This window comes from Melanostigma gelatinosum (genome assembly GCF_949748355.1).
Source record: "Melanostigma gelatinosum genome assembly, chromosome: 2".
Classification (NCBI taxonomy): domain Eukaryota; kingdom Metazoa; phylum Chordata; class Actinopteri; order Perciformes; family Zoarcidae; genus Melanostigma; species Melanostigma gelatinosum.
Genome location: NC_136635.1, coordinates 23,367,234 through 23,390,379, shown reverse-complemented (window position 1 = coordinate 23,390,379; position 23,146 = coordinate 23,367,234). Strand labels below are relative to the sequence as shown.

The following is a 23,146-nucleotide window of genomic DNA, read 5'->3' as shown; positions in this document are numbered from 1 at the left end:
GTAAAAAAAAAAAAATGACTCCTAGTTTTGTGTTATTTAAAATAAAATGAAAAATTATGCAATAATATAATTCTCGGATGGATTACCTAACAAGTGGGCGTGTTTAAATCAGCCACTTGCGGTGGCATCGGTAGGCTATACTAGGCTACACTAGTCCATATCAAAGGTTGTAAAGCTTGTTTAAAACACAAGTATTCCCCGATAAAGACCACGCAGAGGGGACGTTTAATGACTGGTGGTGAAATCCACTTTGGGAGCCACATTCCGCCGTTACTTGTGGCGTTGAGGAGGAGCTCAGTTGTTTATTCATTCACGTCAGCCCCTCTCGCCTTCCCTTCCCTCCTTCCTGCGATACACACAACGGGGACCCACCAACTGTTTTTCCACATATTGAAATTAACCACAATCACGCCGCCACCATAAACCGATTTTGGAATCAGGTGAGTTGCGATTTTGATGTTTCTCTTCCTTTTTTTTTTTTTTTTTTGTTCTTGACGATGATAGAGGAAACGTATGCGCCACCGAAGCGTTGACTTGTCCGGGCCGGCGAGGCGGGAGGAGTGCTTCAACCGTAACTTATTAAATTCCCCCTGACCAGCCTAGAAAATGTATGCGAGTAATGTCTGCCGATTTTACTGCCTGAGCGTTTGGATCTGGTGTCTCTCGGTGCGGGGTTTGTTGTGTTGTAACGCTGTACCAGAAACAAATTGGTCGATGTAGGTCAGCAACTACAGTCAAAATGTCGTCTTTTCTTTTTTTACTTCCACATTCTCTCTCATGCCACAAACAGATGGCGTCGAGATGGGGGGGGGGTGGAGAGAACGGGGAAAGTGACGCATAAAGGGACTAAGGGGGCTACACCAGGCCACGTTAGCCCGGGTCTGCCCATCACGAATCCCGGCTGCCCTGCACACACAGCAGGACTAACCCACCTCCTCATGCCAGGACGCGGGCAGGCCGACATGTCTTGCGTAGGCCTGTCTTGAAACAAAAGTTTTCGCTGTTAAGTTTTCGGGCCTTTTCTTTTAAAAGACACCGCGCGAGTTTCGGTTGGAATGATGGTTTATTTTGCGCAGGAGAAAAGTGAACACAACCCCAATGTGAAGATTAAGCTGCTTCGGTGCTGATGGTGTTCAGTCCGAGAACCACATTTTGGTCACAGCCCAGTGTGTGTGTGTGGGGGGGGGGGGTTGACACCTCAAAGAACCGGAAAGATGCACTGCAGTAGATGACCTGTAGCCCAGCCTGCGTGCTCCTGTGAGGGAGTCAGCCAACTGGTGGTGGGCTGACTCCTCACTGGGCTGTCAGAGATCATTGATAGGCCACGGGTATCCTGCACCGCACTAATGAGGGCACTGCATCTCACACTGGCTGTCAAGGGTCGTGAAGGTGCTATGGCTGTCTGGGTCTGCATATATATATATATACATATGTATACACTGCTTCGGTGACATTCTGTGTATTTAAGTGCAAGGCCAGAATGGGAGATAACACTGCTGACCTCCCCTCGCATACCTGCCATGCAGTGTCTGATGGTGCACTGGCTGCATGCAGCAAGGCAGCTGCATACTGTGCATACCGGTTGGCAGACAGGTGGTGGGGGGGGGGGGGCTATAGATGTGCTTCGATGCAGTTCGGTGTCAGTGCACTTCAGTGGCTGGCAGTAATTGAAAAGACGTCCTCCCCTTGTGGCTCGTGGGTCATCTGATTGATGGTCATTTCGATGGGAATATTCGAGTGACTCAGCATGGTTCGACCGAAGTAATCGCCGCCATGCAGATCTTAATTCCCGCTGCAGATCTCGCCGATTGCAGTTTTTTAAAAGTTGACCCATTTCTGCTGTGGGTGTGAGCAGACTTGCATCCTGAAATGACACCTTGGCTAAACTGATTTAATCACCTCGGTGCTCGAGGGAGTGAAGAGTGTCAACCATCTCTGTTCAACTCACCCATTCTCTAGTGTTACAGTAACCTTTCGTCAGGAGATCGTATTTCATTGCAGCTCTACGATTGAGCATCCCCCAGTCCTTCTTGAGTATGAGTGTTGGTCAAGTGGTGCTGGCCTGGTGTGTTCTCTATGTAGACTCCACCTCCGCAAGAGTGCATTTATTTACTTTTACCCTGGATTTGTCAAGCAGCTCCAGTGACTGACCACGTTATGGAGTTCTCTGCCTCCCTGAATGCCGCTTTGAGCCTCTCTGACTTTCACTGTTTGACGATAACCTCTCCAGTCAGTTTTTTGCTCAAAGGCATCTTGCCAAATATTAATTTGCAAACTTGCTGTCTCTCCGCTGGCTGCTATATTTGTTGTCTTCGGTGTTAACCTTGTGTTAATGTGTCTAATCGGCTCTGCACATAGAAGATCTTGTGATTCTCATGTATTGTGCTCGGTGATGAATGATGCTGGCATTTGGACCAGACTTACTTAATTTGTGGTGTTGAATGTTCGATCGATGATCAGAATAGTATTTTTTTGACATTTCGTACGATGATCCAATAACTTGAGTAAATAATAGTCCACCGAAAAAGAAAAAAAAAGCCAAGCTCAACAAAAAAGCACCGTTGAGTTCTCCAAAATTCAGGCTTGTGCTTTGTTTTTGAATTAATGCCTCCAAGTTTAACAGTACGCTTCTTTTTTAATTCTTTATTGCTCGGCCAGCTTGAGTTGTGCGGTGATGAATGAATTTCCCCAAGTTTAAATCGATAATGTGTTATTACACTGCTGCTGCAAGCTGCTACTACACAGTCTGTATGCTACCCGGGGGATCATAAGCCACTCGTCCGTCGATCAGCAGCAGGTTGAAAGAGGTCCAGCAGAGCCAAACAGAAAGCCCATCAGGACATCCACAATATGCATTGAAAAAAACAAACCAATCATCTTAACTGACCATTAGACACACAAATGAAGAAAAAACGAAAATTAGCTGTTCTCTCTCTTTCCCCCCCCCCCCCCTCTCCCTCCTTTCTTTGTCAGGATGTGGGGATAACGCTGTGGTAAAAGGTTTAGAATAGCTGATGATGGTGTCAGCACATTGCAGCGCTCGGCAGTGCTGCAGGCACGGTTTTAAAAAAAAGAGGCCGATGTTTCTCGAAGCACAAAGGCCTAATGTGTAGGGCCTGTTTGTTACAGCCGTGCTGAACGACCTCCAGAGTGTGAGGCCACTTTGTTTGTGTGCGCTGCTGTATGAGTGTGATGTGTATTGTGTAGTCCTATTGGAAAGCCACAATACTTCAGGTCCTTCTGGGAAAACGATGCCCGCAACATTGAACCGTTCATAAATTACATCAAAATGTTGCTTTTGTGTCGTTAAGTTGGCTAACTGCTCACTCTGTATGGCGTCATTAATAATAAATGCAGCTTGCTATTTTCTCGTTGCACAACAGATGAGGGTTGGCTGAAGCTTCGGCACGTTTGAATGTTCGCTAATAACATAGCTGTCAGTGCACATAATGTGAGAACATGTGACTTAATATAATTGTGATTCAAAGCAAAAACAATCTTCTCCGCTGTTGTCACTTTTGAGAGACGCAAGTGTTGGTTTTTAGAGACAATGGGCAAAATAGGACCTAGAACTGATCTAGACTCATCTGTGTCACCTGTCGAATACCTGCAGCTAATGTCAGAGATACTGTGTTTTCGGCATACCAGTAGTTAGGGGTGTCACGGATCACAAACCTCACGGTTCGGTTCGGATCACGGTTCAGGAGTCACGGTTCAGGAGTCACGGTTCGGATCAACAAAGAAAAGGGGAGGAGACAAATATAACTTTGCTTTCCATTTATTAAAGAACTTCAAGAACACTTAAAGCAAAGAACTTTGGGCGATAGTCTTACATGAAAACAAAAATATTGAAGATGTCCAATTTGAAACAAAATGAAATAAATGAATAAAAATAATACATTCAAGAATTTTGTTAAGTTTAAGTGCAACATGAGTTATGTTGATATCCTCGTCCTTTGATCAACACTGACAGAAAGAAACAGCCAGTGAGCTAGCTTCCACTGTTTACACTGAACTGAACTGCTCGGCAACAACTTGGGTCTGTGTTTACTTCCTGTCAGGTCATTCAAATACACAATAATGTTACATTACTGTGACATTATTTTCAAAAAGATGAGAATATCTCCATTGTCTGGGGAGAGGGTCGACCTTTCTGTGGTGACTGGAATATTATTGGGCCTGTCTAGCTTCACTCTGACACTTCTGTCAGCACCTGAACCAGGTGTGTGTGTGTGACTCTCACAGAGGGGGCGTGTCTGCAGCACCGGACTAAGAATCACTCCGCCGTGGTGAAAGCAGTCTCTGCAGTCTTTTCCTTCTCATAGAGGCCTGGAACAGCTTCACACTGAAGTGAACGTAAGTGGACGTCGTAGCGTGGCTCAAGCACTTTAACCAAATTTAGAAATCCTTTGTTTTCTACACCGGAGTGTCACGTCGCTGACAGACGGGATGGTGGCTCTTCATATGTGTGGACATGCCGATGTTTTGCCATTGTCGTGTGTCTTTCTCTTTAAATAACGCCTACATACCGTAACGCTTTGTCCACCACCCTCATCCGTCATCATACCTTACAGGGAGGACAAAATGTTCCCAAACTTGCGACTTAAATGACGTCGCGGCTTCTGACGTTCCTCCACTCGCCATGACTTCACCGTTAAATGCTTCTAAGCTGCTCCGTTCACGTGAACACACTACTGCTTTATATCTGTTCACTGACACTCTGCATTGATATTCGGGGACTTGTTACTTGAAAAGGAACAGCCGCAGTATAACGTTATTACACACTATGATGATTACACTGTAAAAAAAAAAAAATACTCGAGTGATCCGAACCGTGAGGGGTGATCCGAACGGATCACGGATCGATCCGTGATCCGTGACACCACTACCAGTAGTCGGTCCACCACTTTGGTTCTGACGGAAATATCTCACAACTGTCGGTTGCTGTGATATTTGACATTCATTGTTCTCAGTGGATGAACCCTAATCTCTTTGGTGATACTCAGATTCTCTCTCCAGAGCCAACAGTGGGTTAAAGTTTTCACTCATTCTGTGAAATATCTCAACATCTATGGGATGGATTGGCAGAACATTTAGTGCAGACATTCATGGTCCTCAGAGGATGAATCCTACCGGCTTAAGTCACTTTTCCTCAAGTATTGGATGTATTGCCATGAACTTTGGTGCTTTTATTCATAAACTGTAATAACTTTGGTGAGCCCTTAAGTTTACATCAAGCGCCATCATCATGCCAAATACTTCAAATACCTGCTAAACTAATGTAATTCCCATCAGCCTCAGCTGTACTTTGCAAATATTGGTATGCTAATGCCAATGGTTTGTTCTTCAGTCCTCCTAAATCCTGCCAAATTCTCTGTGTGAAAAAGATTAGCTGCTGAACTTATTCAGCTGAAGTTCAACATAACGTGATATCGTACAAGCTGTTTGATTTCTTCATCGCTCAAATTTTTTGTGGTTCAAAATTGGACTATCCTGTAGTTTGCGCCTCATCGTTTGATCTTTTTTCTCTTTCAATCGGATGCATCCTGTTTGTTATCCTCTGACCATCATCTGATCATCTGGGCTGACAATAATGGTATGTGTGTAGTAAGCTAACAGTTCAGTCACAACGGTATAACTTGGGCTGTTTTCATTGTCGGTTAATCCGTCGATGATTATCTCAATTAATCGATTAGTTCTTTGGTCTATAAAATGGTGAAAACGTATTTCTAATGTCTTGTTTTATCCACAACGTAAAGTTATTTAGTTTTCTGTCATAAAGGAGTAAAGAAACCAGAAAACATTCACATCAAGGAAGCTGGAATCAGTGTTTTTACTCAAATCAATTAATTATTCATTAAAATAGTAGGTGATTAATATAAAAGTTGACAACTAATCGAGGAATCTCTTTAGCTCTATAGGTTAGCACATTCAGTGTTAGCCTTCAGCCTTTATGTCTCTGCAAGCCTCTGTTCACTTGGCTAACTACCACTGTCCTGCATAGTGCAGCGCAGTGGCCTAGTTCATGCCCTCTTGAATGTAATTTTAGCTGTGTGTGTGTCTGAGTGCATGCATTGTGTGTATCCGTGCACGTGGACGCCTCTCTGTTTTGTCCCCTTCTCTTATCGTCTCCGTTTCCCGTCCTCTCGTTCCCTCCCCGTCCTCTCACACGGTTTCTGTCTCCGTCAGTGATGAGGCTTTCCTCGTGACACTGTCGGCGTGCAGAACTCGGGTCGGCGATGCTCGGGACAGTACAGCCATTTTACACTGTTGGACTGACAGCGGGTTTACACTGAGGCTGTGAATGGGGGGGGGGGGGGGGGGTAGCCGTACGATAGATTACACGATGAAGTCGCTAGTTAAATGTCTGTTGCAGATTAAAATGAATATGGGGCCTTCATGAATATTCAGGTGGTAAAACTTGAAGAATTAATTACCAGTTTGCACCAGTAACAGTGTGACCATTACATAATCCTCCAGAGAGCGCTGGCAAGTTTATTTTTACACTGTAAAATGTCCCATTCAGTGTGTATCTTGGTGACAACTTGAGGAGAAAAAAAACCTCAGGTATCCATATCGGGTTGTTGTAAATGTCATGTGTTTATGTTTCTGTCGTAAGTAGTCATGTCCTCACAACTTGCATACAAGATGCTGAGAATCAGCCGTGCATGTGAGGAAGGAGCTTCCAGCACAAGAATGCAGATGAATTCACATTGAACAGACATTTCATCCAAAAGATGTCGCGACTCGCGAGGTGTAGAATTGTTTAAAATCCAGGCTGATGTTAGATAGATTACCGGTAAATCTCACTCAACAAACATTCAATGGGTGGAGTGCAAAATGTCCATTTTAAGCTGGATGGTCGAACAGCTTCGGAAACCGGATTAAGAGGGATTTTGTCCGACCGTATCTGTCATTTTTTGAATCCGACTTTCAAATCTACATCACGATGTGTGATTGGCCAGCTGTCCGTGAGGGAGAAAAGGAGCCACGGTTTGAACTTGAACCATGTGAACAACCGACTGTCACGCTATAAATATCCATATGTTCCCCTGTATGTACGCATATATAGGAGAAAAAAGACATGACTGCATAAGGTTACAAAGGCAAATATTGAACAGGGAACATTTTAATCTCCATTTCAACAAATATCTGCCCTGCTGAAGAGCCCTTGAGCAAGACACTGAATCTCCATCTCGTCTCTGGGGGTGCTGTTGTGTAGCTGATCTCCAAAGAACAAGTGAAATGAGAATTTCCCCTCCAGGGATCCATATTATACCAGAACATTAATGCTGTTGTTTAAAGGGAATTATTGTTCTTTTCATGTACTATTTTGTATTTTCACATGTATCTGGGGGGGGGGGGGGCAATAAGGGATCCTGATCATCATACTATACCCACATATGCATTAAAACTCAATCTGTAAGAGAGGTGGGGATGTACTGGAAGTTAAGAAGGAAGGGATGAAATAGGGGGGGAGGGAGAGAGAGAGGTGATGCAGTTTATTGAGACTTTAAATCGTGCTTTTTCTCAGTGAATTCGCTTGAGAGCTTTGTGCCTTGATATTTTATTTTGCGGTCGTTAGTGAATTTTTAACCTAAGTATGAAACATGGTGGGAATAAAATGAAATCTGGGACTGACATTTAAATGCTGCTAGGTTAGTTTGGATCGATGTCCTCGTAAACACCAAACCAACCCAGACTCAACTCTCCGATGATTCACATCTACATGAAAAGAAAAATTACAAATCCAACAGTGTTTGAATGCGTATAGCTCATAAGTCATGTCGCCGTTTTTTCACTCCCATTTAAGGAGAGCAAAGATGAGACGGCGAACACGTCATGTGTTTGTGACTTTATTTCCAAAGGACAGCTCTTCATAAATATGTTACACTGTGTACTTGCCTCAAGCGCTGCAAATAGGCTACCTTAAATCTGTCATTCACACCTGCTGTAAGCTTTGATGGCATATTCATAGACTGCAGTTTAATGTTGATTTAAGATTTTAAAAAAACCTCTTAAATCTTAAATTCAAGGCCTAAACCTATCAGCATTTAATTGTTTTCCTTATTCACAACAAATAAAAAATAAGAAGTAGAGTGGCACAAGGAAGGGAGTACTTCCAACTCTCTGCCCGTATACTTCAGACTTCATTGTTTCTCTTTAATCCAGGGGAATCTCAAGACACGAGTGAGAGGCTTATGTGTCACTGAACTGCAGTGGCCGGCGGTGCTGGACCCTCGACACTTTCAAATGGCTTTGTCTGTGCTGCGGTCGAGGAGGTGTCCTCCTTCCACAGTGCTGATTGTCAAGCAAATTAATAATAATTAGTAATCGAGTTTCTCCACAAAGAATCGCACAAAAGCACAACTTTTAATCTTGTGTTTAGAGTTGTGCTCATATACGTTTCTTGGAACTAAGTCATTCAGCTTTGGACGAAACAACTAATATGAGTAGACTAAAACCAAAACCAGCGATTAGCCGACCAGCCGACAGAGAGCAGCAGCCGACACCAAACCGTCGAGTGACCCGTCGAGCCTGCATGGAAGCATGTTATCGTCCTCTACTAATTTATTCAGGTTTTTCCTTTTAATGCGTCTCTTGTATGAACTTTATTATCAGGGTTCACTTATATATGAATTTATATATGAATTTTCATTTCAACCCACTATTTGGCATTTCAGCAGTTGAGGAGAATAAAATGTTTCCTTTTAGGAAGGACCACATCACGATACACCTGAGCTGTTTTCACCCTACAATGATTAACATGGGTGATTACATTGTAATGTTCATTGTAATGTTACTGGTCGGGTGTTTGTGTTACATAGAGAGGACTTGTACCAACCAACACAACCATTCTTCTTCTTCTTCTTCTCCTTCTTTTGCTGCAGCCATGTTTGTGAAACCACGAAAGAGAGTGAAATGGGTTTTGTGCTCTCTTTCTCCCTTGCTCACTCCCTCATTTTTCTTTCTGCTCGCTCGTTCTGTTTTTCTCTCTTCCCCTCCCCCTCTGTTCGTCTTCCTCCTCTCTCCCTCCCTCCCTCCCTCCTTCCTTCTCTCACACTCTCTCTCTCTCTCTCTCTCTCTCTCTCAGTCTCTCATTTTATTCCTCTCTTGCTCTCGGTTTCCATCACGCTTTACCCCTCCCTCCCCTTTCTCTCTCTCTCTCTCTCTCTCTCTCTCTCGCTCTCTCTCTCTGTCTTTCTCTCTTCCTCTCTCACGTTGCACACTGGCCCTCCCTCCCTCTCTCTGTCTTGCTCTCACGTTGCTCCCTGCCCCATCTCTCTCTCTCTCTCTCTCTCTCTCTCTCTCTCCCTTGCTCGCTCTCCCTCTCTCTCTTTTTTCTATCTTTTCTGCCTCTCTTGCTTCTCTTGCTCTCCCTCTACATCCTCCCCTCCCCCACTGCTGCCTCTCATTTTCTCTCTCTCCTTTCCTCTCTCACTCCACCATTTCACTCACTCACTCACTTGCTAACTCACTCCCCCTCCCCTCCCTGTTCTCTTTATCTCCTCCCCTCCCTCCCCCTTCAATCCCTCTTTCATTCCATGCAATCATCTGTTCTCTCTCTCTGCTTCCTCTATTACGCCCCCATTTTGTCCTCTGCCGTTTCCCTTTCTCTCTCTTTCCTCCATGTTCTCTCTATCCTGTTGTTTACCACACTCCCCCACGACATATATGTCGCAAACTTTATTAAAAAAATGTTTTCTATCACAGAAAAAACAAACACGTCAGGGGTAGAAACCGTTAGGATTCGACAATAAAAGCTGTATTTTGACTAAAAGCTTCTCTCCCCATCACAAAATATTTGTTTCTTATTGAACCCCTCCATCTGTGATGCTATTTACTCTCCTCTGTTATTCGTGTTAACTCAAATACAACCGTAAAAATTGGCCCAACACAGCGGTTGCTTCTGTTTGTCTCTGTTCAACAAGTGGCTAACCTGCCGGCCTTCAAAACAACCACAAATGACCGTAGTGGTCTAGACTCGACTAGACGGAGCGGGTGACTGCCTCGCCTCTCGGGTGAACCGAGGCGATGGCCTCGTTAACCAGAGCTGGACGTTTGCTGAGGTTTTACTGCAGGTACAAAAGTGTTGCTGCTCGGGCTGGGTTCGAAGTTCCTTCGATACAGTAGAGCGCTGCAGGGATGACGTATTTTTGTCGGCCAACCCTGGAGATTAGCATCGGACTGGTTCCCTCGACAAAACGCCGGCGGGAAACACAAGTTTACGATACTTACAAGTTTGGTTCAGCAAGATGATCTTCACAAGTGAACACCACTTTGTTTAAAGCGCGACTGCAATCGGCTTACGTAAGTCACTGTGATGACGTTTAGTCGTCTCATTTAGCCACTTGTTAGCAAACCGCCTTTTTAACGACGCGATAACAGCTTTTAACATTCACGAGTGGTGTATTAACTGACGTATTTTGTACCGTAGGACACAACTTTGAAATATCTTAAACCTGAGTAAACCCCAGACCTTATTTCAGTCATCTAACTAGACGAGGGAACTGCTAACTCCTCTCCAGGTTGTAGGACTCATTCCTGCAGCGCTCTGTGGAGTTGCAAGAGGAGAGGAGTTATTTAAAGTCCCATTCATGTTTCCCAAAGACAACGTGACATGTTATGTAGTTCTTTGATCAAAAGTTACAGGCCTGAGTACATAAAAACATGGGGCAAGAAGAACTACGACCCCCAAGGTGCAAACACTCACATGTCAGAGCTTACGGTTATTCTTTACAGTCTACTGTTTCAATCAGTTCTCTTTTTATTTCAGTGTATTTACTTTCTACGTCACTCACAACATTGAGCACAAATCTGAGCAGACGCTGGCTGCTCAGATTTGTGAAGTCTTCTAATACCTTGTATTAGATACCCCTGAAAAGCCAAACTAATTCACAGTATAATGATGCAAAGTAGGGGAAAGCAGCAAATCCTCACATTTCAGAAGCTGGAACCAGGGAATTTTTTGCCATTTTGCTCGACAAATAAACAATTGATTGTTTTTTTTTTAATGGCCACGCAAGATGCCTTATGACTTTGAATCAGACGTTCTAGACCTAATGTGGAGCGAACATGGATCCTGCAAAGACTGCGATGGCCAAACTGTCCTCGGTAGCTCTGTCTGGACCATGTCGGGTTGTGTCCCACCTCGGTGCCTTTTTTAATCCAGATGCATCCAGAAGGAGTCTGGGTACAGCCGAGACAGACAGCAGCTTACAGCTGTCATCAGAATGCATCTCGAGCAGCTACGTTTAGTCAGGTTTCACTTCCCTCGCCCATTTGATATAATCCGTGGGACTCTGTGACTGCAGCGAAACAGAAATACAATGAACTTCACTATAGAGCTAGAAAATAGAAGCAAAACTATAAATCCTTTAAGATGTGATTGGGAGTTTGAAGCTGAACAATGGAACAGACCAATTTAAAAAAGCATTAGGAGTTAAATTTTCCAGGATTTTCCGTCCTTTTGCTTTATCACATCTTAAATGAAGCAAAACTTTATTTTACAGACTAAATGCAGGAGAACCACCGTTGTGCTCGTCTGGGTTGTGATTGACAGGAGGTGGGTTGGTGCTAGCTAACTTTTATTTTGAGATTATAGAAAACAAGACTACCGGTAGTGTAGTCCACCTTAACAAAGCACATAGAATCAGAAAAGAAACATGAATGCTGGAGGGTTATTATTATAGTTATTAGAATCATAATACTGATTATATTCTCCAGTAATCAAATACACAGTTTATGAAATGTCAGAATATTATGGAATTCTTTGGAATCATTTAGCCAAGAATTGGCCAATCGATTAATCACCGGATGGTTTTAGCTCTAATTGTAATTAAGCAAACCTAATTGATGTTTTTTTTTTTACATTTAAAGCAGTAATCATATATACGAGACACTCAGGATTTACTTCTAGACTACAAGTTTCTCTCATCTCAGATTTCGATTCAATCCTTCCAATCAGATCCTTGCTTTCTCAAAGTGATCAGTCGTGTCTATTCATTTGTTGGACATTTGGCGGTTCTTCTGTAAGTCCCAGTGACGAAGCGTTTCACTGTATCTCCCATGAGAGCCATGTAAAACCATAGCTTGAGAAGGAGCAATGCTAAAAAAGACATTCGCTGTCTAGCGCATTTTAAACACGGCTGTTTCTTCACATGGCAATTAAAAACCGAGAGCTCAGACTGTGTGTACTGTAGTTGTGATGTGGGAGGATGCACGATTGTCACAAATTCATGTTGTCGAGGGAACATACACTGCAAAATGCATACAAGACATCTTGAATGTAGGCTTTGTGTACGTAATGTACTGTTACTCATTTCTTTGGAGGAAGTGCTGGTCGGGCTCCTGATTCCCGTTTTCTCATTTGCCTCCATAGTTTGCCCTCTTGCGTTCTGTCTCGGTTTTGTGATTCAGGATGTGCATGAGCTTTGACGTGACCCTCTCGGGCCACCGTTGGCACCGTCTCGCAGCTCCGCGGCTGTCTCATCTCCACGCTCCACTAATTTTCACGCGAGATGCCGTGAAAGAAAGATGAAAGTTCTTCTTCACACTCTAACTTTCGACAGGTTGGTGTCAATCAATGGCCCAATTTGTGTGTGTGTGTGTGATTCGAAGAGAGAGGGATACATTGGCCTGTTTGCTGCATCATTAAAAGAAGCATAGTACCTTTTTATTCTCTCCCTTTCACTCTCATTTTATCCTTTTCTCTCCCTCCATCTATCTTCCATTTCTTATTCTTTTACCCCATTCTGCTCCACTCTTCCCATCCCCCTCTCTCTTTCTCTCTCTCTCTCACTCACTCTTTCTGTCTCTCCCCTCCAGCCCTCCCTGCTCCTTTCCTTCAGTATTCTCTCCTTCCACTCCCTCTTCCTCTCTTTCACATTCTCTCTCTCTCCTCCATTCGCTCCTCTCCTTGTCAGTCACCTTCCCTCTCTTTTCTCTCTCTGTCTCTCTCCTCTTCCACTCTCCCTACATCACATACTTGCATCCAAGTCTGCACAAAACAATCTTCCAACACTTTTTTCATACTCATAAACCTTACTTTATAAATGAGAGCGAGAGAGAGATGCATGGAGGATACACAGAAAAGGACTGTGCAATAGATGGAGCGACAGGAATAAGCAGATAAAGGAAGGGAGACAGACGGGGATAGGCAGAAACAAAGACGGAGATGGAAGAAAGGTGGGAGAGTGAGGCAGGAGGCAGCCTGGTGGATCCATAATTTCAGACTGATATGATGTTGATTTTATTTTGTTGGTGTGTGTCTTGTGACTTTGAGGTGACTTAGCCCATTTATCATCAGACTATCCAGGAGCCAGTGATATATGAGCAGTGCATTTTTGTTTGTTTTTGTTTTTAAACCCACCGGCCTCACGCTGATTTGTTGGAAGAACGTTTGTTTGTGTCTGGTCTGCGTTTGTGATGGTGTGACCAGAGTCACTACCACAACTGTGTTGAGAGAAGAAGAAGAAGAAGAAGAGGGGTGGAGGCGGGCGATATTAGCCCCGCCTCCCCTTGTCCCTCACGTATAAAAAGGAAGGGAACGTAGCCTGTTCTCACTCAACACACTCGCACTGAAGAATGAGGTCCTTAAAGCACCTGAAACCTCACAGCAAGAGGAGCGTGGTGAGTTCATTGGCTCTCCCTCGTAGCATGTTAAGTGGTGGTTTACTGAGGCAACATGGCTTGATCCCACTCGCAGCTGAAAGACAGGTAGAGAGCTGCCTTCAGGGGTGCTTTTTGGTTCCTGGTAGGTTTTCTTTGTTTTTAAAGTTGCCATTTGCAGATTTCTTAGTCTCTCACTAATTAAGACTTGTGTCTGGCGTTAACTCCGTTAACGGCAGACACAAGTCAACTCTTCTTCCTTTCTCTTTTTCTCTCGCTCGCTCTGTTTCCACTTCACAATTTTCTTCATCTTTCATTCTGTCCGGCTTTCATTTTGTCATTTTCTTTCTCCTTCTGTCTCCTGGTTTCTCACTGCATCTCCCTCCCTTTCTCTGTCTCCCTTCCTCTCTCTCTCTCCCTCCCTCCCTCGCTCTGTCTCCACATATCTTTCTTTCTCTTTCTTCCTCTTGCTGTCTTTTGACTGCTGCCTTACACTCACCCTCTCACTCTTTCACTCAGCGCTCCCCCTCCCACTCCAGTCTCTCTCGCTCTCGCTCTCTCTGTCTATCTCTCTCTCTCTCTCTCTCTCTCTCTCTCTCTCTCTCTCTCTCTCTCTCTCTCTCTGTGTCAGCCTTCCTCCTCCTCTCCTCCCCACCCCTCTTCTCTTTATCTCTCCTTCACTCTCCCTCTACCTTTCTCTTTTTTCTTTCTCTCCCTCTCCCCCCTCCCCTCCACTAGACTCTTGCCTGCTCTAATCTCTCTCTCTCTCGCTCTCTCTCTCTCCCTGCTTCCCTCTCTCTCTGTCTCTGCTTTTTCCTCTTTTGCCCCCTCTGTTCTCTGCTCTCCTCTGTTTTTGTCTCCTACTGCTTTTCCATTCTTTTAAGAAATGTTTTAATCTTGCTCAGTTTTGTCTTCGTCTTTCTCCCCCTGTGTGTTTGTGTGTAGATCAGTAGGCCATCTTATCCCTCATCACACACACACACACACACACACACACACACACACACACACACAAGCCATACATGGTTAGCCCGGTGGATTAGGATGGTGTCTTTCAGAGCTCCTGTGTCTCAGTCACTAGATCTAAAGGTCTGCCTTTGGACAGCCTTGATTCCGGTTGACTTCTTGTCCCAGAAACATTGATTTGTGATGAGTCTCTGTAGGAGGAAATGTTTTTGTGTGTGTATCCTTCATAGGGATGCTATAAAATATGCTCCTTAAAATATAAATACCCGTTTATCTCTTTCTCCTTCTATCTCTTTCGACAACCGGCTCATGTGTCAATGAAAGACACTTTTTATCTGAGGACAGTATGCTGTAGTTTGGCTCTTGCTAAATTATTGTCATTGCCTTTCTGCCTTTAGTTTAGAATGGAGACCGTTTGGTTGTAGCCCGAGGTTCCTGTATTGACAAACGCACGCTGTTTCAACTCCTCTTGAGCAAACCATGTTGTGTTCTCAATTGTGAAACAACAAACAGACCTTCACCTAAACTTAAGACGATGAGAGAGAAAAAGTCCTGAGTTCCACTTATTTGTTCCCCACAATATCGCAGAGTAGAGTGAGTCGTAACAAACTCACTTTGCTGACGATGCCTCTTTAGTCAGACATGGTGTATATTTGATGATTGCTTCCTTGCAGTGCTGATGTCTGTGCCCGTGTGTCTCTTTCTGTTCCAGGAGGAGGCGAGCCGGCGCCTGGGTAGATGTGAGCCCAAGGTAATGGCCAGGCTGGTGGACATAGGCACACAGACAGATCCAGTAGTCGTGCTGTCCCTGGCCCAGGCTGCCGTGCTAGGTCTCATCTCCCAGAATGAAGTGTTCGGCGCTACCATTGCACCCAACGGCTTCTACACCGGCGAACCCAAAGAGTCCCCCGCACCACAAGTAGACGGAGTCGACTACGAGTACGCAGACCAGCTTATCGGAGCCAACGGAGATTACCTCGGAGACAACTTGGGCGAAGACGGACAGATGCAACCCAGCTGCAGTCAGAGGAGGTGGCAGCAGGGGCCCCCTCAACATCCGGACACAAAAATGGTCGGCCCCGATCGTCACAGCCTTCAGGGCGGTGACGTGTCCTCATCCCATGTGAAAGGGGAAGTGGTGAACTCTGGAATGTCCTCCTGTGTTCACATGCTTAACAATTTGGCACCCAGAGGTGGTTTAGTGCAAGTGGATCCAGCCACTCTCAGAAGCGCCAGCAAGAACTGTACCGAGTGTGAGCGGGAAGGCTCCAGCCAGCCGCAAGCCAACACACACGTTCACCCTCCTCCTCCGCCCCAGGTCGGTCACAGAGGAGGGGAGCAGGGCCACCGGGGACTGCAAGGCCAGCGCCCCATGGGGGGCCATGGCCGAGGTGGCAGAGGGGCGGAAGAAGAGGTAGAACACCAGGGGAACAACATGATGAAGCCCACACAGCAGGAGGAGGCCATCAGCAGCTACTTCCAGACCAGCGAAGTGGGCAGCTATGATTCGGCGGAAATGGGCATGGCGAGCGAGTACGAAGACGGCGGCAGCCAGAACATGATGTGGACCGACGGGAGCGCAGGAGCGCCGCACCAGCAGCCGCCGCACCCCCAGCCTCCCCGTCGGCACGGCGGCCGCCGAGTGGACCGGCTGGATATCAACATCCAGATTGATGAATCTTACTGTGTGGATGTGGGAGACGGTCTGAAGCGCTGGAAGTGCCGCATGTGTGACAAATCGTACACCTCCAAGTACAACCTGGTCACGCACATCCTGGGCCACAACGGCATCAAACCACACGCCTGTCCGCACTGCGGGAAACTCTTCAAGCAGCCCAGTCATCTTCAAACCCACCTGCTGACCCACCAAGGCACGCGGCCCCACAAGTGCACCGTCTGCAAGAAGGGCTTCACCCAGACCAGCCACCTGAAGCGGCACATGCTCCAGCACACCGACGTGAAGCCCTACAGCTGCCGCTTCTGCCGCCGCGGCTTCGCCTATCCCAGCGAGCTGCGAGCCCACGAGGTGAAGCACGAGCGCGGGCGTTGCCACGTCTGCTCGCAGTGCGGCATGGAGTTCCCCACCTACGCGCACCTCAAACGCCACCAGACCAGCCACCAGGGGCCGCACACCTTCCAGTGCACCGAGTGCAACAAGTCGTTCGCCTACCGCAGCCAGCTCCAGAACCACCTGCTGAAGCACCAGAGCCCGAGGCCTTACACCTGCTCCCAGTGCGGCCTGGAGTTTGTGCAGCTCCACCACCTGCGTCAGCACTCGCTCACTCATAAGGTACGGACACCATCGATATTACCTGCATCAATAAGATCGTTACGGATTTTTCTTTTGTCACGTAAAGGAGAGTAGAGAGCAAAAGCTATCGGATCAGCAGAGGGAGGCTACCTCTGCTCGTCTTCTGTCCTTCACCCACTGAGATCTGTGTGAAGTAGACGTGTAAGAGCACTTGCCCTGGCAGGCATCCGTATAACTCTGGACTCTTCCTGTCCTTTTGTGTCTTCGTCTGACGTTTGTCGTGACTAAAACTTCTTTGGCATTTCTGAGGTCAGAATAGAAGCAAGTAAAAACACCAAAATGTTGTTTTTTTTCGACTGGAACAGGCTATATACAGTATATGACTGTTTCCTTTGCATGCAGTCACCCTGCATACACTTAATCAGCTATTCCCTATTCAGTAGAACCAGCTCCAGGATGTGTGTTCTCGGGGGAATTGAGTTTCGAAAAAAGGATTTTTTCATGTTCACAACAAAAAAAAGAGGACAGATCTGTTGCAGGGTAATTCTCCTACAAGCTGTGAAAAGAAATCCCTCTCACTTAAAAATATGTTTTAATCAAGCAAATGAGAATAGATACGTCTGTCACACAGCTTTGATTCTGAACATCCACAATACGGAGCGTCTTCATGTAGTCCTCATAGTCTCCATCTCAATGAAATGTCTAATTGCTCAGTGCCCCCTGACTACTTACTCTCTCACACACACACACACACCACACACACACACCACACACACACACACACACGGGTGAGGAAGAGAGAGATGAAAACACAATTGATTTGATATTACCACAGGACCGTCCTCTCCTCTATTCTCCCTCAGTTTGAGGCCTTGATCATCAGTTGTCGTTCTAAAATACGCCACACGTGAGATCTTGACATTTCCCTGTTTGCAAATTGCCCGACTTTTACTTCGAGTTGAAACGCTGAATTCCTGAGGATTTACCTAAATTTGATTACTTCCAGGGGACCAATAACCCTGAGCCACACTCATGTAAATGAGGGAGCCAGTCGAATGTTCTCTTTTGTATTTGAGCCTGCTGTCTGTTCACTGCTCCCCCTGGTGGACGACCGCAGCACGACACATTTGTTGTGCAGACAGTGACAGTCCTGCCAGATGTGTCTGCTTTTACAAACGCAGTCTCTCGACCCGCTGGCGACCTTTTTAATACATAGTAGTTCTTCTCAATAAACCAGGAACCAGTTATTCAGGCCCACTTGTTTGTCTGCCGACATAGACTGCAGAGTGAAGTGTGTAATGCAGCAGCACATTCATTTCGACGAGCCTCAAGGCCTTGGATGTTGTGAATTGTCTGCTCTTGTGACCTGCTTCTCGATGACTACACATTTCCTGTCGCATGTGGTTGAGGATATCACTGGAACAGAAGAAAGATGGGCGGCAAGGGACTGTTGTAATCTCTCTTGGTACACCCAAAATGGCTGCTGTGGATTTTGATATGGTCAAACTGATGGGCAACATCTCCCAGGCAGTATGTGAAAATCATCACGTTACCAAACCGACGTCCCAGACAAACGCTTGCTGTTTGCCATCATAGCCCTCTGTTACCCCTCCCCTGTTGTTCTGTGGATGACGGTAGCTATTAAGTCACAATAGCACAAATTAGTTGTGAAATTTTGACACTGGGCGCTCCTCAACATTTAACGAGATATACCCAATTTAGATAGATGAGTGTCATTGTTCCAGGGATATAGGAACCCATGTTGATGGGGCATTCTTCTACATTGGTGATACAATAGGGTTAATGGATTTTGTAACTCAGTGAGTGACGCAGTAGGCTCCAACTATTTTGGTCTACATTTGTTTACATTTTGGCACCATTATGACATTTGCTGAATTAGCAGTTCTTGTTTGCAAAATGCTCATTGATGCACAGAAGATTGATCATGAAGAAAACTTCAAAACTGGAGTTGTGATGAGCATACTTTTATGATCTACAAGCGGATCAATGAACATCAGAGACGGAGATATTTTTGGAAAGCGTAAGCTGCACTGGATCTGACAATAAGTATCATGTCTGTGTGTTTTAGATTTGACTTATGACACTTATTGTGTCACTCTGCTGCTCAGAGTTTTAAAGTACCGTAAGTTAATTGACTCCGTGAGCTGTGTGCCATCGCTGCAGCTCCAATTGCGGACCATGTTGATAAGCCGGACAAATCAGCAGCCACAACTACAGTCAATAGCATCCCGTTGTTCTCAGACATCACTAGAAGGCACTTCTCCCGTTCACCTACTTTACCTCAGTCTCTCCCTCAGCTTCCTCCTCTCAAACCCTCTCGCCGCTCCCGCTCACAGATCCGAATGCTTTAAAGTGAATCCACTTCTGTCTCAATATTACCAGGGGAAAGAAATGCAGTGCACGTTGCCATATTTCAACGATTGACCCGTTCCTTCTGTTTGGACTCCGGTAGGGAATGAAAGGCCACAAGTGTGACGTGTGCTCGCGGGAGTTCACCCTGTCCGCCAACCTGAAGAGGCACATGCTCATCCATAACAGCGTCCGGCCCTTCCAGTGTCACGTCTGCTTCAAGAGCTTCATCCAGAAACAGACCCTCAAGACCCACATGATCGTCCACCTGCCCGTGAAGCCGTTCAAATGCAAGGCGAGTATTTCAACTTGATTCATTTTTATTCATAAAAAAAAAAACATTCTGGGTGATAGCGGCAAGTGGACGTTTTTTTTTTTTTCTAATTCATTTCAGTGTGAAATGAGATGTGATGATGCATTTGAAGTTGAATTTAATGTAACAGGATTATGTGAAGAGGAGAGCATTGTCTCAGGGATAATACGCTTTGATATCGGCGGGTTTGCTTCAATGAAATTCAAATTCTCACCGTGGAAGAAAAGCCCACGAAGCTTTGAGGCAACTGTCGTCAGGCAGGATGTTTTCATCACTAACTGCCATCTACGAGGAGCTACCTAGACGCATAACTTTTAAATTAGATTCTTAATTGTGTTCATCAATGTCAATGTATTTGCTCCCCTCCAGGTATGTGGCAAGTCTTTCAACAGAATGTACAACCTGCTGGGCCACATGCATCTCCATGCCGGCAGTAAGCCCTTCAAGTGTCCTTACTGCACCAGTAAGTTCAACCTGAAGGGAAACCTCAGCAGGCACATGAAGGTGAAGCATGGCATGGAAGTCTCACCAGAAGGACAAGGTGAGGCCCGCTGCACACGTCGTCACACATTTCCTTTCACTGGTATTCATCTGGTGAAGGTTGATCGTATGTATGTGACCCTCTGAATATACACCTCACCTGCTACCGGCCCGCTCTGAGCTGTAGAACGTATACACACACACACATGCCCACAAATATAAGTAGTTGACATCGTTTGTGATAAATGTTTCATTTTAATTTTGCTTCGATAGTAACAGAATATTTAATATCCTTGGACCCCGTCATGCTCATTATTTTTACCAGATATGCAAGAAGACTAAACTCCACATATGAATCAGTTATTTCAGGATCCATTGTCTTGCTTTTCATACAGGCAACAATAGTACCAACGGCTCCTTTGTTGTTGTGTTGTCCACATCGGGATGTGATGTTTGCAGTTACTGCCATATTAAGTCTTGCAGGAATGCGTTAAAAGGCCTCAAACTATTTTCTCAATCAGCTTCTCGTATGTGCGATTGCCATCCGACACCATCACACAACTTTCTGCCAAACATGAGAGATCTTTCTGTATTTATTTATGTTTTCTTTATGATCATCTCACTAGTTTTGAGGCGGACGAAAAGGTGACGTATCCACTTTTCAATCAGAATCTGATGACAGTTTTGGGATTGCCTGCTTATGGTGCCAGGCCACTGTCAATCAAATCTGAGCAATTCTCTCCCGCGCAGTTCTGATGAAGCAGGTTAGCTGAGTTTTTAAGTGTCAGACTAAGTTTATATGACTTAAGAATGACATGATATTGTTTCGCATATCTAATGGTGAAGAGAATGGCTTGGGATGTGTGTTTCATTCAATGCAAGAAGCCACAGCTTTAAACAGTACAGGAATAGAACAATGTGTAACCCGAATAAACCGTGTTGTCCCAGGACGTTCTTCAGCATGGGGACACTGATTGTACTTGGTGGAAGGAAAGGCAGCTTTGGAAATGCACTTTTATAAAGCTTTTGTTTTTCTTTTTCTCCAGACGTTCTTCCAGAAATGGATAACCAGGGGGAGTATGAAGGACATAACTTCAGCTTTACATCACAAGACAATATGGACAATGGTGGCTCCCAAAACCTCACTAAACTCACTACGGCCAACATGGACGACATGGAGGAGTATTACAATTTCGGGAAGGATACAAGCAGCTATACAACACCTTGAGTGGTGACGAACCGGAGAACATGCTTCGGGGGGGGGGGGGCAGAAGGAAATTACAGAGTTGTTGTCAAAGCTTTGGGAGACACTGGGGACGGGGTTTTCTTTTTTGGTTCGGCCTCCTTCCAGAAGAGCCAGAACTGAAGCGCCTCTGATGGGAGGCCAGGAAGGAGACGCACTTCAAAGGAGACGTTTCTGTTGCTGATAGCAGAGACACTGAAGCTGTCGACGCTGGTCTGGAGCTCCTTTTTTTGGGGGGGGATCACTACGCTAAGCGACTCAAAGACTCTCGCCGGCGGACAGTCGAATCTGTATGTTGTGTGTATGTGTCAGTTATTTGAAAAAAAACAAAACATTTGATGTGATAGAAATCTGTTTACCATTTTGCCATTCACAACCAATGTATGCCCTTATATTTTTGTCTGAAAGTGCCAGCTAGATACATTTGCAACTAAGCTTCCACCGTGTCAGCTATTTACTCACAGTATATCGAACCTTTGATACATAGTCACAGCATTATTCATAGGTTTGAATGCTCTTACTAAACGGTTCCTAATTGTAGTTACCCATTCCTTCCCGGCCCCTCAGTTTGAACAGGTCTTACCGGGGGCACTTAGTACCAAAGTTGCAACTGTGCCGTGTCAGCTGATACCAGAAACAAACAATGTCAGCGACACGCGAAGCCCCGGCACTGTGCAGATGATTCGGTTCTGCAACAGACGGTGTGTTTACCCACCGTCTTCTATCTCACATGGTTTATCATTACATTAATAATCTGTTCCGTGTCGTGAATATACTGCTCAAAGTTTTCGAATTACCCAGTGAACAATACAAAGCACTTTTTTTATTGAGACCTGCCATTTGTCTGTGAGAGTGAACTCGTTTGCCTCAAGGAGAACAGCTGGGGGGGGGGGAATACTCTTCCAAACCCTCATTAATGGCAATATTATTAAACAAACGGATATGCTTTCTCAGTGTTTATTTCCTTGATGTGGATATGTCACAGTTGTCAGTTTAAATGTGAATTGAAGAATGAGCAGTTTGTGTGGAGAATCAGCAGTATGGGGTGTTCTTTTTGTTGTTTGTAGTTTCAGCACTCTTTAATTCCGGGCTGTTTTCACTTCGCTTTCAATTCACTGAATTCAGAAAGATATTTCCCCACTCAATGGGGAACAGAACACTGAGAGTGGATATCCAATCTGTGGATTTAAAAAGAAGAAAAGGTCCAGACTACATGTTGTATGATTGAATTGAAAGTGGACTGACTCTAGTTCTGTTATTCATAATTCTGTTTTGGGGAAGACAGTCAGCTCCCCCTGTCCTGCCATGCAGGTCAGCCTTGATATGCACATGAAACCAGAGGAACGGTCTGCAGGACTGCTTCTTCTTTGAGATGAGGAATATCAAACGGAGACCTCATGGAAATTGACCATGAATTATTTAATAAAGGTTCTCTAGTTTAAATGATGGAGACTGGTGTTTTAATCTGTCACTGTTTGGGGGGGGGGGGGGGCTCTAGGGATGGTCCAGGCAGAGATATCTCAACTATTGGATGAATTGTCATAAAGTCCAGTACAGTCACTCATTGTGACTCTGACTTCCTTTAGTGCCACCATGAGGCTCACATTAGTGGTTTTAAGTGATGCGTCTCAACTATTGGATGGATTGCCCAAATATTTAGTTCAGACATTCACGTTCCCCTTCAGGATGAATGATCCCTTTGGCGATCCCCTGACTTTCCCTCTACAGCTGTCATCAGTAAATAAAAATACAATTCGTCCAATCATTTTGTTTATGATTGAACACTTACAAAATGTTGGTTCAAATGTTGCTAATACAATTAAAGCATTGATTCCACTGTATAGGTACTCGCACTGCAATTATATCAATTTTAGTATCCATCGCCCATCCCACTGAGGTTTAGTGGACGTGT

The 23,146-nt window shown here is 45.1% G+C and overlaps 1 protein-coding gene across 2 annotated transcripts; it reads left to right on the top strand.

The window, feature by feature from the left end:
• The first annotated feature begins 352 nt into the window (after positions 1 to 352).
• On the top strand, positions 353 to 21,566 carry znf710b (zinc finger protein 710b). Of its 2 annotated transcripts, none has more exons than XM_079290557.1 (5): positions 353 to 440; positions 15,290 to 16,867; positions 19,302 to 19,493; positions 19,881 to 20,052; positions 21,038 to 21,566. In XM_079290557.1, exons 2-5 carry the CDS (start codon positions 15,332 to 15,334, stop codon positions 21,217 to 21,219), a joined length of 2,082 nt encoding a protein of 693 aa, XP_079146683.1. In that variant the 5' UTR covers positions 353 to 440; positions 15,290 to 15,331; the 3' UTR covers positions 21,220 to 21,566. The 2 variants fall into 2 exon arrangements, with proteins under 2 accessions (XP_079146683.1, XP_079146682.1); XM_079290556.1 differs by lacking the exon at positions 353 to 440 and adding an exon at positions 13,638 to 13,719.
• Positions 21,567 to 23,146: the final 1,580 nt, after the last annotated feature.